This window comes from Stegostoma tigrinum, chromosome 16 (assembly GCF_030684315.1).
Source record: "Stegostoma tigrinum isolate sSteTig4 chromosome 16, sSteTig4.hap1, whole genome shotgun sequence".
In the NCBI taxonomy this organism is placed as follows: domain Eukaryota; kingdom Metazoa; phylum Chordata; class Chondrichthyes; order Orectolobiformes; family Stegostomatidae; genus Stegostoma; species Stegostoma tigrinum.
This window is the reverse complement of record NC_081369.1, coordinates 11697792-11710957: the sequence shown is the minus strand read 5'-3', so window position 1 is coordinate 11710957 and position 13166 is coordinate 11697792. Positions and strand designations below refer to the sequence as shown.

General features: G+C 39.0%; 1 protein-coding gene across 5 annotated transcripts in view; it reads left to right on the top strand.

Moving 5' to 3' along the window:
- wdr59 (WD repeat domain 59) overlaps positions 1-13166 on the top strand; it is a 78728-nt gene that overhangs the window by 32284 nt on the left and 33278 nt on the right. For 4 of the 5 annotated variants that reach the window (XR_009446771.1, XR_007249087.1, XM_048546432.2 and 1 more), the window contains exons 17-18: positions 1236-1305; positions 1809-1962. Coding sequence is in view for 3 of the 5 variants with exons in the window: in XM_048546432.2 (XP_048402389.1) it covers positions 1236-1305; positions 1809-1962 (224 nt within the window). In the remaining 2 variants the exon portion in view is untranslated. Of the gene's footprint in view, positions 1-1235; positions 1306-1808; positions 1963-5136; positions 5194-13166 lie in introns of all 5 variants that reach the window. The other variant, XM_048546434.2, reaches the window with a different exon arrangement.

Sequence of the window (13166 nt, the reverse complement as noted above, 5' to 3'; positions counted from 1 at the left end):
CATAAGCTTTTTTATTTTTCCTGGCAAAATGGACAGTTTCACATTTCCCGTATCATAGTCCATTTGGCCACATCTTTGTCCACTTACACAACTGCTCTGAATCCCTTTGTAACCTCTTTGTATCCTCTTTACAACATAATTTCACACTTGTCTTTGAGTCATCAGCAAATTTGCCAACCATGATATGTAACCAAGCTCAGTTGTGTAAGTCATTTAAGTCTAGCACTGATCTAAGTCTAGCTTGTGACAAACCACTTGATACATCTTGCCAGCCTGAAAATGATGCATTTGTGCCTGTTAACCAGTCAATCTTCTGTCCAAACTATTGTGCTTTCTCTTACACCATGAGCTTTTGTTTTCTACAATAACTGTTTGATGTGGCTCTTTATCAAATACCTTCTGGAAATCGAATTTGAGTGTGTGTACTTCTGGGTCCCCTTTTGTCCATAGCACACGCTACTTCCTCAAAGTACACCAAGCATTTTACTTTCACAAAGCCATGTTGACTTTATCTTTTTCTGCCTTGAATTTGCCTAAGTTGCCTTCTAGAATTTCTATAATAACTTCTAATTATAATAACTTTTTCCTGTGATGAAATGTCAAGTGCAGTAGCAGGTTTTGAACTAGAAACAGGTTCAGCTTCGCCTCAGATCTGGTTTTCTGTGGAGAGAATCTTGCAGGCAGTGACGTTAACAGTACACCAGCTCTTCCCAGACCAGACCTTCCCTCAACCTTTTCTTAGGACCAAGGGTTTTGGCCATTTCATGGGGTCCCTGGATAAGCCACTTTATCAAGGAATCTTTTATGTTTCTGACACTAACCATTGTGTGTTGCTTTGGGTTAAATGATGCCAATAGTATCGATTTAGGCATAATCAGTTTCAACAGGGCCTCTTTGTTCAGGACGAATTGGGGAGCCATCTTATCTGCAGGTCTTCATATTTCTGGACTGCAATGATTTATACGATGAAGGGCTATAGTAATCTAGGAGAATAATATAAACTCTGATCTGGTTACTGTTGCTCAGAACTTCCCAGAATTCATAAGTTGATATCATGTAATCAGCTGTAGCCATGTTTTTGTCTAGCAACATTCATTTTACAATTTGAACAAATTAATATAGCTTGTGAAAACAATTTATGCCCTCTGAGTGTGTTAACTGTGTCCACATTTGAATTGGAATTGTGCAGTTTGCATCATATCAAGTGATGACTAATTTGTGTTTATGTTGCATAGGTTATCTTGTATATTTCATGAGACCAATGACTCTTCACAGGACAGTGTCTCCAACAGAACCCACACCCAGGTAAAGAAAGCCACATGCACCATGATGCGTACACTGGGAATTTTTTTCCCCCTCTCAGGCGCTTTGCAATTTGCCTGTCCTTGTCAGTTTTATGTGGAACTGGAATTTGGAATTTGACTCTCTGGATTGAGGTGGAAGCAAGATTGATCAAGGCATTTAAAACCGATTTGGAACGTTACTAGGAAGAATGTGGAGCAATATGGAACCTGGACAGTGGCACTCAATCAATTGCTCCTTTTGGAGAGCCACACAGACATGATTGGCCTCATGGACTCCTTCTGTACTCTCACCATTGTATGTTTCATGAGATGAGAATTGCATAGTATTTCAAGAGCGGTTCTCGCTGTAGTCAGCTAACACTGCTGCTTAATTTTCTGCCCCTGCCAACAGTGATTGTTTTATCAATTGTATTACTACTTCTGACTATGAAGGGTAGTGAGTTGCATACTTTATTCATTTTGATGCCGTCTATGACTGATTACAATCTTGTACTGTCTGTTTAGATCATTGTCGGCTCTCTCTGCCTATCACAGTGGAGGAATCACCCCGATGAAGATCCGTACGGAATCTCAGAGTAATTTGAGGCTGTACAGTGGGAGCCCAACTCGCAGTGAAAAGGAGCCAGTCTCCATTAGCTCCTTCTATTACAAGGAGCGAGTGAGTATAGTGCACTGGACTTGTGACCAGCCACACAATCCATTGCCTCCAGCCCTTTTTGTTTTATTCGCTCTTGGGATGTGGACGTCACTGGCTAGGCTGGCGTTTATCACCCATCCCTAATTGCCCAGAGGGCAGTTAAGAGTCAACCACATTGTCCTGGGTCTGGAGTCACATCTACGTTACCAGACCAGGTAAGGATGTCTGACTTCCTTCCCTAAAGGACCTAGATGAGATTTTACAGCAATCATCAGTGATTTATATGGTCGACTTTTGGTTTGCTTTTATTCCAGATTTTTGTTGAATTGAAATTTCAGCATCTGTGATGGTGCATTTGAACCCATGTTCCCACAATAAATAATAGCCTGAGGCTTTGGTATACCAGTCTTAATTACATTACCACAATGCCACTGCATCTCCTTATCTCAAACATCAGATTTCCACTTATACAACAAATGGTTAGTTGCATTTTCACCACAGTTTTACACAATTCTCCAAGAAGTGGAACTTACCAGGCCAGTAAGATGAGCCTTTCAATGCCATATGGCTGAATTCTTTGTAGTAGTGCCTTAAGTTAGTGAGTGATTTAGTTTTGGTTTCCATAGAATTGATGCACCAGTTGTCTGTTGTCTATTTCTAAAGTTACAGATAGACATACAGGTGCATGTTTGTGGTTGATGACCAGACTGGAAAATAAAAGGAAGATGTGATGGGATTTGCAAAAGTGCAAACAATTGATTTTTGAAAAAATATGTCATGGAGAGAATTACTTTAAAAATTCTGATCTTATTTGATGACGAAGCATTGATCAGTTGCCTCTATACATGAGTTTTGTTTCTTTTTAGCTGGCTAACTGATGAACAGCTACTTCAGCCAGGGAGACGTCAGCTGAAACCAACAAGCATGCTCTTGCATATGGGAGCTCTTTTACTTACGTGGCTTGTTGTTTTTAGACTTGAATCTGAGGCACACCTGGCAACGCTTTTCCTGTAAACTGAACTCTTTTACATTTAAAATTTCAGTGGGATCAACTTTAGATCCCTTCACCTGTCCTGCAGAATTTTAAGTGTTTTTTTTCGCTTGTCTCTTGTCATTAATGCTTGCATTTGCTTAGCTGATGTGTATGAGAGATCCTGACTCAATACTGTAACTTTGCTGTGGCAATAGATTAAAAACCTGTTTGGGTGGATGGATGCTGGTTATTACCGTTGCTATCTTTTTTCCCCTTACAGAGCATCATCATTGCAACCTATAGTCTTGCTATGATAATTTTGTGCTGTTCTCTTTGGTTGCTCATGGGAACTCTACATTTTCAATTTCAGTCAGCAGTTACTCCAAAGAAAACTTGAAGAATCCTCCACCATTGTCCCTCAAGGTTCTAAATGTTCTGTCACCAAAACTTGACTGGTTTTTGCCATTGCCCATGGCTGAAACCCTGAGAGTGGGATTCCACATGCATGTTGTTTTCAGAGTAATTGTTTGGATTCTGGTGAGCTACACATTTAGAAATCTGACTTTGCAGGCAACTCCACTGCAGCAGAACAGATTGAGCAATTACAGAATACTGATACTTCCCATGACTGAGGAAGTGCTGAGTTTAAAATAAATGAAGTTATTGAGTTAGTTTTTCTCACTGAGTTGTGAGCTACTGTCTTGTTTTTTAAATCAGATTTAGAAATGTGATGATGATCACTCAAGTTTTAATTGTCCAAAAATGCTTTGATTCTTTAAGGTGTTGCAGTAAGGTTAAAAAATAATTGGAGAGATAATCAGGAAGTGGCTGTGCCTTAGAGGGTTTGTAATGAGCTTTCATATGGTATCAGACAGCAGTGATTAAAGTCTGAGGCCCATTAATGTGAAAGCATTGGGTGAAAAATGAGTAGGTCAGGTGCAGTATCTGGGGGTCACTGATGGAGTACAGTGTGTGGGGCTCACACAAGAATAGGTCCTTTGATCCTGCCTTGCCAGTCATAGCTGCTCAGATTACAGATCCATGTTACAATTTATTGCCATGGAAATTGAACGTAAGAGAAGGGAAGTTATGCTTAATTTAAACAGGGCATTAGTAAATCTGCATATGGTTATTTGTACTGGTCATGTATTTACAAGAGGGTTTTAATGTATTGGAAGCACTTAAGAGAAGGTTTACTAGACTAATGAGTGGATTGCCCTATGAAGGAAAGGGAGACAGGCTACGTCTGCATTCTGTGGAGTTTAGAAGAGTTAGGAGTGACTTGATTGAAATGTATAAGATCCTGATGGGATTTGGCTGAGTGGATGTTGAAAGGATGATTTGATTGATTTTATGGAAGGATCTATAATTAGGGATCATGATTTAAAATAAGGGAGCTTCCATTTGAAACAGATGAGGAAACTTTTTTTTCTCTGCAGGTTGTGAGTCTTTCCTATTTCCCACCTCCAATGGGGGTACAGAACCTTTAAATATTTTTAAGGCAAAATTAGATAGTTTATTGTTTCCAAGGAAATATGCAGGAATATCGAGTTGCAGCTAAAATCAGATTAGCCACAAACTTATTGAATGGTGGAGCAGGTTCAAATGGTGGAGTGACTATCTTGTTCCTTGTTCATACATACATCACGTTCTTGCCTACCCTCAATAACCCTTACTTAGCAAGAACCTGTCCACCTCTGTGCCAATTGAAAAAAAATAGAAAATTTTACTTTTACCTCCTTTTGAGCAGGAAAGTTTTAAAAACTTGTGTCCCTCTGTTGTGGGGAGAATCCTTTATTTTTAAACACTGACCCCTCTATTGTTGCTATTTGGTATACTTTGCACAACATTGCAGAAATCTCTTACTATATTCAGGTGTCTCTTGAAATATTATCATGATCGTTATAACTGCATGTGATAGGAGAGGGACTTCAAATTGAAATTAATAATTCACTGACAAAATGTCTCTTTGTTTGCCTCAGATTTTTGTCTGTAGTCACATATAACTTGGGTCTTGAGTTTGTACATTGAGTAAATGCTTAAACATACAGCCTTTTTCATCTAGCTTCTCACTGTTTTTCTGTGAATTAAGTTTATCTTTTCTGTGAATGCTGTTTTATTTTGAATCTATCTTTCCGTGTGCATTTTATTTTATGTTGTGATTTGATTTTTTTTGTATTCTTGGTGTTTCTTTTTTTTTTTGGTGGTGTTCATTCTTGCAGATGTCTCCTCTCTCCGCCTGGCGACGCTGGTCCATTCAAGCAGTTAATGAGTTCCCGGTACTGTGCACATTACCATCCTGCATTGGTGCCCCTTGTGATTCTGGGATGGCCAGGTGTCCTGTATCCGGGACAAAAGCATCGCCAGTCAGCTCCATTAACAAATGATGGATGTTCATTGACTTTCTTTAGCAAACTTTCTAAAGTCACCGACCCATGCTGGATGTGCAAGTTTTATGAATGTGAACTCTTCAGGAACTGTTAGTGATACCTGTGCTATGAACCCAGGCAGTGATTGTCAATGGAAGCCTTTCATTGATGGGATATTCATAATGTGACATCCATACTTGTCAATCACTTGCCATTGGAATTACTCACAGTACTTGGGCAAGAACCCTAGCTGAGATGTTATTTCTTGTTCCCTAGCCCAAGAGGACAGTTGTAATGGTTCAACTTTTACCCAAGTTAGAAACACTTGGTTCAGTACAGCAGTAAGCCCTGGTTTATGTAAATCACTATTTGATTTCCTTATCAGTCTAAGATATGGTGCAGCTGGCCAACTCAAACTTCTTGGGCAGTTCAAAGCAGTCCCTGCTGTGCATTAAAACTTACTGTGTAATTTTAATTTCTGTAGATTGTTACCAATGGCTAAGTAATTTTTCGCAACGTGCATGCTACTGACTGGGAGCTGGGCTTTTAGGATATGTGCAGCTTTCTATCAATGTGCTTTTAATTGACAAATTATGGAGCATTTCTGTGCTGTGTTCATCAGATGACCGAGTGATTACCTTATACCTTAGTATACCAGTTGCTTTTGCCTTGAGAGGAATCCCTTTATTCTATGTGCTGCTGCGTGGAAGTTCTTCTCAGCTTGTACATATTCCCAAATGAAATTTTAAATGGTGACTGAAATACCAATCATTAGTTTACATGCAGAAGCTGGCGAGACCAGAATTTCACTCAGTGCACTGTGAAAAATGGTTGCCTTAATGCTTCTCAGATCAATGTCAAAAGTGGACATGTGGATGATTCATTACGGTATTATAATGTTGCTAAAAACTTTGCTTTACGGGAGAATACAAAGCCCTGCTACATGACACTTGGAAGGATTTGATGCACTTTCTCTTCCAGGGCTGCCTGTTTGTTTGTGTGCTTGATCGAGAATATCGTTGGACAAACTTTCTGATGACCTCAAAACCAGATTGCTGAAAAAGCTCAGCATGCCTGGCAGCATCTGTAGATAGAAATTAAAGTTAACATTTCCAGTGAAGCCACTGAACTTGAAATGTTAATTCTGATTTCTCTCCACAGATGCCAGATGTTTTGAGCTTTTCCAGCAATCTGTCTTTTTTGTTCCTGATTTACAGCATCCACATTTCTTTCAGTTTTTAAACTGTGGTGATTGTATGGATATTTTTGTTGAGGTAGTTGTAATGCTGGTTTATGTTCCTTGTGCACGTCATCAGGCTGATTTCAAATGTAGGCATAATAATTTATTTGCTGGCGTGGTGATTTATTTTACTACATATGGCATCATTATGGTAGGATGGGAACCTCTGGCAGATCCCTGCAAGTTTCTGGTGTTTCAGACCTGAAGAAGAGCTCTCGAGCCTGTTTGTTAGCTTTATCAAATCCATACGAACACTTTGCAGGAATCTTGATCATCTTCACATTTTCTATTTTCTACTTCAGCCAGTGTCCAGAATTCACAAATGAGCTTGTAAAGATTCTTGTTTGCTTTTGCAAGCAATTTCCTTTGACCAAGTCACATGAAGTAACGTTGCCATTATTTGACTTAACCCAAGGAGCGATTGCATAAAGGTTTCATATATTGTATCCCTGAAAATAATTTTTTGATGTCTTCCATGCTCACAATCTATACCATACAAGTGAGAGAACCTCTCCTAAAAAGAGCATCTACAGTCACTTCTACTGCCAGCAAGTGGATGCTGAAATAGTGGTGATTTCCTCATTAACTGCATTTCAGAGCATCACCAAAACAAGGCAAACTTGATAGTTGTAAAAATTAGTGCAAAACAAGTTGCATTTATATACAGAGATAATGGGAACTGCAGATGCTGGACAATTCCAAGATAATAAAATGTGAGGCTGGATGAACACAGCAGGCCAAGCAGCTTTTGTGCTCCTGAGATGCTGCTTGGCCTGCTGTGTTCATCCAGCCTCACATTTTATTATCTCTGCATTTATGTACAGCTGCCTATTGCTTCAAGTATCTCAAAATGTCAAAGAAGCATTTTTGGAGTGTGATCACTTATGGGCAACAGGAGAATCAGTTTGCTGTGTGCAGTGTGATAATGACCATTTAATCTATCTTTGTGGTGTTGATTTGAGGGGTAAATATTGACAGTGGAATATCTCCTCTCCATCAAAACAGTTTTGGATCTTTTACACTTGCCAGGGTCTTAGTTTAATGTCTAATCCCGAAGATGGCACTTCGAAAAAGAGCACTGTTTTGGTGTTTTACTGATTGAATTTTGTTCTCAGGATTGGTACTTGACTGCAGAAGCTTGTCACTCGAGATGAGAATGTTGCGAGCTGAGCCACAGTGTCCAGAAATGGGAGCCATAAGTGTAGTGACAGCATTTAAATTTATGTTGGAAGTCTTGGAAAGATTTAGAAGTAGTAGGCAGGTACATACAAACATACATATTAGTTGCAGCTGACGCCCACCTGTCTCCTGAAGCCTGTTCTGCCATTTAGTAAGATTTTGGCTGATTTGCTTGTGTTTGGATTTGTAAATAAAATTAATAAGAAATGTTTGGAGGGATGTAGGCTAAGGACTCGTTTAGTTTGGGATTATGGTCAACCCATGGATTGGTTAGACCGAGGGGTCCGTTTCCAAGCTGTACGACTGAATAACCATTTGACTGACTTGCCTAACAGGAAGACGTCAGGGCAATTGATGACACTAGAAGGTAATGAATATCATTTGTGATTGTGGAGACTTTGTTGTATGCTGACCAAGAGTGGGAACAGAATAATGAAGGATATTCAAATTTTCAAGAGATAAGCAAAAAAAAAGGACATTGGCTAGTGTTGATATTAAGTGATGGGATCAGTGTATTAGACAGAGAGGACCTCTGGGGATTAAAAAAACATGTAGAATCTGTTTGGTTGGAGGTCAGAGTCAGCAAGGAGCAGCAAACTTTAACAGGAGTGGTTTGGAAGTCACTGAACAGTAGTGGTAATGTAGGGAATGGTATAAATTATGAAATTGGACATGCATGTAATCTGTATGTGGAGTAGGTAAATCTAATGGGCACCAGTGCTGCAGAGGAAGAATTCTTTGTATGTGTTTAAGATAGTTTTCTGCAGTGATCAGGAGGAATCCACTTGGCCACAAGCTATTTTGGATCTCATATTTTGCAAAGAGAAAGACTCTATTCATAATCCTGCGTTGTACAAAATAAAACTTTACAGAATAGTGATCATAATATGCTAGTATTTTCTTGTAGATTTGAAAAAGGGTAGTTAAATCTCAATCCATGGTCTTAAATCTAAATAAGGGCAGTTAGGGAAATTTGAGGAAACAGTTGGCTGTGGTGGCTTGGACAAATATCCAACAGCAAAATCAGAGTCATGGCTAACAACAGAAGTTAAAGTTAGTATTTTTTTCAGAGGAGGAAGCTTATTAAGTTGCCAAAATATAGATGTAATTCTGAGGATTGAGAGAATTTTAGAATTCAGCAAAGGAATTCAAGGAGTACTTAAAAAATCAAGAAAGTGAGACTAGAATATGAATGTAAAATAACAAAACAAAAGCTTCTATCAGTATGTAAAAAGGAAAGATTAGATAAGACTAATGTGGGCCCGTTACAGATAAATGGGAGAACTTTGAACAGGAAATGGCAGAAATTAAGTACTTTGCCTTTGTCTTCACTTAGGAATTCACACATCTCCTTTAAAATAATTTTAACTCCGTTGGTCTGGTAAGAGTGTGGAATTGAAATAAATTTGTACTTGTGAAAAGGTGATCTTGGATAAATTAATCGGACTGAAAGTTAATGACACCGGATGATCTTGACTGTAGAGTGTTGAAGGAGATGGCTACAGTGTTTGCGGATGCATCCGTCGTCATCCTTGAATAGTCTATAATTCTGCAGCAGTGCCTGCTGTTTTATAGGTTGCAAATGTAGCCTCACTGTTTCAGAAAGGTGGGAGAGAGAAATCTGGAACCCACAAGTCTGTCAGTAGTAGGGGACCTACTTGTATCAATTAGAAAAGATCTGATTACTTGATAATAACAAAGTAATTGCCTGATTGAACAGAATCATCATGGATTTATAAAAGAGAAATCATGTTTGACAAATCTGATCAACTTTTGTGAGGATCATACAGGCAGAATAGATAATGGGGAACCAGTGGTTGTGTTGTATTGGATTTTCAGGTGACTTTTGATGAAGTCCCACGTAACACGAGGAATAAAGTGCATGGGGTTGGGGTAACGTACTGGTATGGATTGAAGGCTGGTTAACAGGCAGAAAGTAGGAATAAACAGATCATTCTCAGGTTGGCAGGCTATGACCAATTGGGAATCACAAGGATCAGTGCTCAGACTCCTGGTTTTTACAATCCCTTTAGCAATGATTTGGATATGAAGAGTCAGTTGTAATATTTCCATGTTTGCCGATGATCCAGTGCAAGTTGTGCAGAAGAAATTTCGTGAGGATTCAGAAAATCTGAGTGTTGGGCGTAAGAATGGCTGATGGAGTATAATGTTAATAAGTGAGAGTTAACCACTTAGGGAGGGACAAAGATGCAGAATGTTTGTTAAATGATGTAAGCTTAGAAAGTAGCTATGTCGAAACTTATCCAGGTGCCCTGTTAATAACTCTAAAAAAAAATTGTATATGGATTCAGCAAACTATTCAGAAGGAGAACAGTATGTTAGTCATTACTGAAATATTGCTTCAATTGTGCAGAACACTCTGGAACCACACTTGGCGTCTTGTTTGTAGTTCTGGTCCCCTTGCTGCAGGAAGGATATGCTTGCCAGAGTATGTGGATTGGATATTCACCAGACTGATTCCCAAGAGATTGGGAGAGATATTAGGAACTGCCAGACCCGAAACATCAGCTTTCCTGCTCCTCTGCTGCTTGGCCTGCCATGTTCAACCAGCTCTACACCTTGTTATCCCAACAGATTGGGACTGTTTTTTAAGGAGCGATTGATAAGACTCCATGTTTTCGTGACTGTGGGGATAGAACGAGCGACTACAATCTAAGAATAAAAGGCAATCCATCAGGCCTTGTGAGCTGCTTCACTCAGAGTGAATTTTCAGGGTCCCCTTTATCCATTATGCATGTTATTCCTTCAAAGAATGCAAATAAATTGGTTAAACACAATTTCGCTTTAACAAACTTTCTTGATGCTTCCTGATTATCTTGAGCGTTTTGCAAGCACATCCTTAATTATTTGATTTCCCCATTACAGATATCAAGTGAACTGACCTATAATTTTCTGATTTCTGCACCTCTCCCTTCTTGAATACAGGAACTTTATTTGCTACCTTTCAATCTGCTAGGACCATTCCGGAATTAAGTGAATTTTGGGAAACTGGCGCCAACACGCATACCTCCATTGGCCACCTATTTTAAGACCATATAATGAAGTCTTTCAGAACCTGGGGACCTGTCACTGTGAAGCACCATCACTTTGCTCAGTTTTGTTTCCCGACTGGTTGTAATTTGACCGAGTTCCTTTGTCTCCCTTCTACCTCCTGATTTACGCCTGTTAATGGAATTTTTCGTATCCTGTATTTTGAAAAACTGATGTAAAGTATTTGTTCAATTCATCCAATATTTTCTTATTTTCTGCTATTAATTCCCTATTCCGTCACTTGACAGAACCAACATTCACTTGTTTCTGCATGTACTTAAAAAGAACTCCAGTTACCTATTTTTACATTTGCAACTAGTTTCCTCTAACACTCTTTCTTTCTTCTGATTAATTTTTTAAATCAGCCTCTGCCATTCTTTACAATATGTTCAATCATCTGACCTGCCACTTAGCTTGCTCATTTATGTGCTTTTTCTTAAGTTTGAATATGGGTCTTCCTAAAATTTTTCAGTTCGAAGGAATGTTCTTCTGAGTATTCTGAAATGTCACCTTACATGTTTGTCATGTATAGCTGTTGATCCGTCTCTGCGTCTAGTATTCCAGTTCACTTCAAATTTTTGTGCCCACAAAGTTGCTTTTGTTTAGGTTGCAAAGTCAAGACTTGCACTTACCTTTCCTCTGTACAACTGAATGTAACACTCAATTTACATTGCAGTTGTCACAACCTGCTTTTACTTGGAGGTCATTATTCCTATCACATTACCAAAACCATGTCTCGTAGAACCTCTTCACCACTATTATTGCCCCCATTCTGGTTTTCTGCAGAATAAAAGCCATCACTTTTCCAACCTATTTCAGTCCTGAAGAGCAATCAAAGTGGACACAGTCTTTACTGTTTCTCTTTAGAGATGCTACTTGACCCGCTGAGTTTTTCCAGTGCATTGTTTATGAACCCTGCTTCAGGTTGGTTTCAGAACATGCTGCTGTAAGATCAAACTTGAAAGCATTCTGTGGTCTCCTTCAGACCACCATTGCCAAATCTGATGTATACATTTAAATCACCTATGTTTATTGCTGTTTCTTCATCACAGTACCCAATATTTCTTTTTGTATACTTAGTCCTAGTTGTAGTTACTGCTGGAGTCATGTAGACCACCTCTACTGCTGATTTCTTTCCTGTACCATTCTTCTTTGCCATTCAAAGCTATTCTACATTCTTATTTCTTGAATCAAGGTAATTTCTAGCTTTTACACTTGAGGCATCTTTTCTTTTCCTGCCATTTTCTCACCTTCATTTCCTGTATTACTACATAACAAGGTCTGGGGCTGGATGAACACAGCAGGCCAAGCAGCATCTTAGGACCAGGAAAGCTGACGTTTCGGGCTGAGACCCTTAATCAGACTCCTCATTTCTGACAAAGGGTCTCGGCCCGAAACGTCAACTTTCCTGCTCCTAAGATGCTGCTTGGCCTGCTGTGTTCATCCAGCTCCACACCTTGTTATCTTGGATTCTCCAGCATCTGCAGTTCCTATTATCTCCTGTATTACTATTTTATTTTACTGCCTTGACTCTGTCCCTTGATCTGCTAGGTCTACACAAGCTTCATTCCCTCACCCCCCATTATTTAGTCAAAACCTGCTCTACTTCTGTAGTTACATGGTTTGCTAGAACATGTCACAAACTGTATGCAAATAATCAGGAATAATTAACAGATTGCAGGGACCCATAATTTGAGTAAAGTGTTGTGTCTGCAGAAGGCATGCTTTACGTTTCAGTTTTAAATATATACCTTTGGCCATTATGTGCATGTTGTGCCACCTTAATCATGAAAGCAATACGAGTTGGAAAGGTTACAGCGAAGTGATCTGTAGCATAATTGAGTGAAATATTAAGCAAGAGTAGACATTAAGCTTTACAGTTTAGAAATTATCTTGTTAAGAATGGAATTCACTGAATTGTTGAACTGTCTTAAATGCAGCTGTACTGTATGCCTCGAGCAGAAATATCATTGCAATATATTAGTGAAAATTAGTCACTTTTAAAATAGATTCTTGGAAGAATGTCTTGATTGAAAGATTGCCGCATAATTTGAGCTAATCTTTTGGAAACAATATGTGCAGAATGATAGATGTTGTTTAAAATCAAGATATGAAATAGGAGTTAGGATGTGAGGCAAATGTATGTCACTGGATCTGAATGGGACTTTTTGTCAGCTTCCATTGGTGCTAATGGATTGGTTGTATGTTCAAGTCTCACTCCATTGACCCAAACGGATAATCTATTCTAAACCTTGATTTAGTCCTGAGAAGTTGCTGACTGTTGGATGAAGTGTTGAACTAAGATCTTGTCAGCTCCTGATGGACATACGGGAACCTATGGCATTATTTAATAAAGAGCAAAGAAGTTCTTCTCAGTGTGCCGCTCAATTTTTATCTCTCAACCAATGTCACT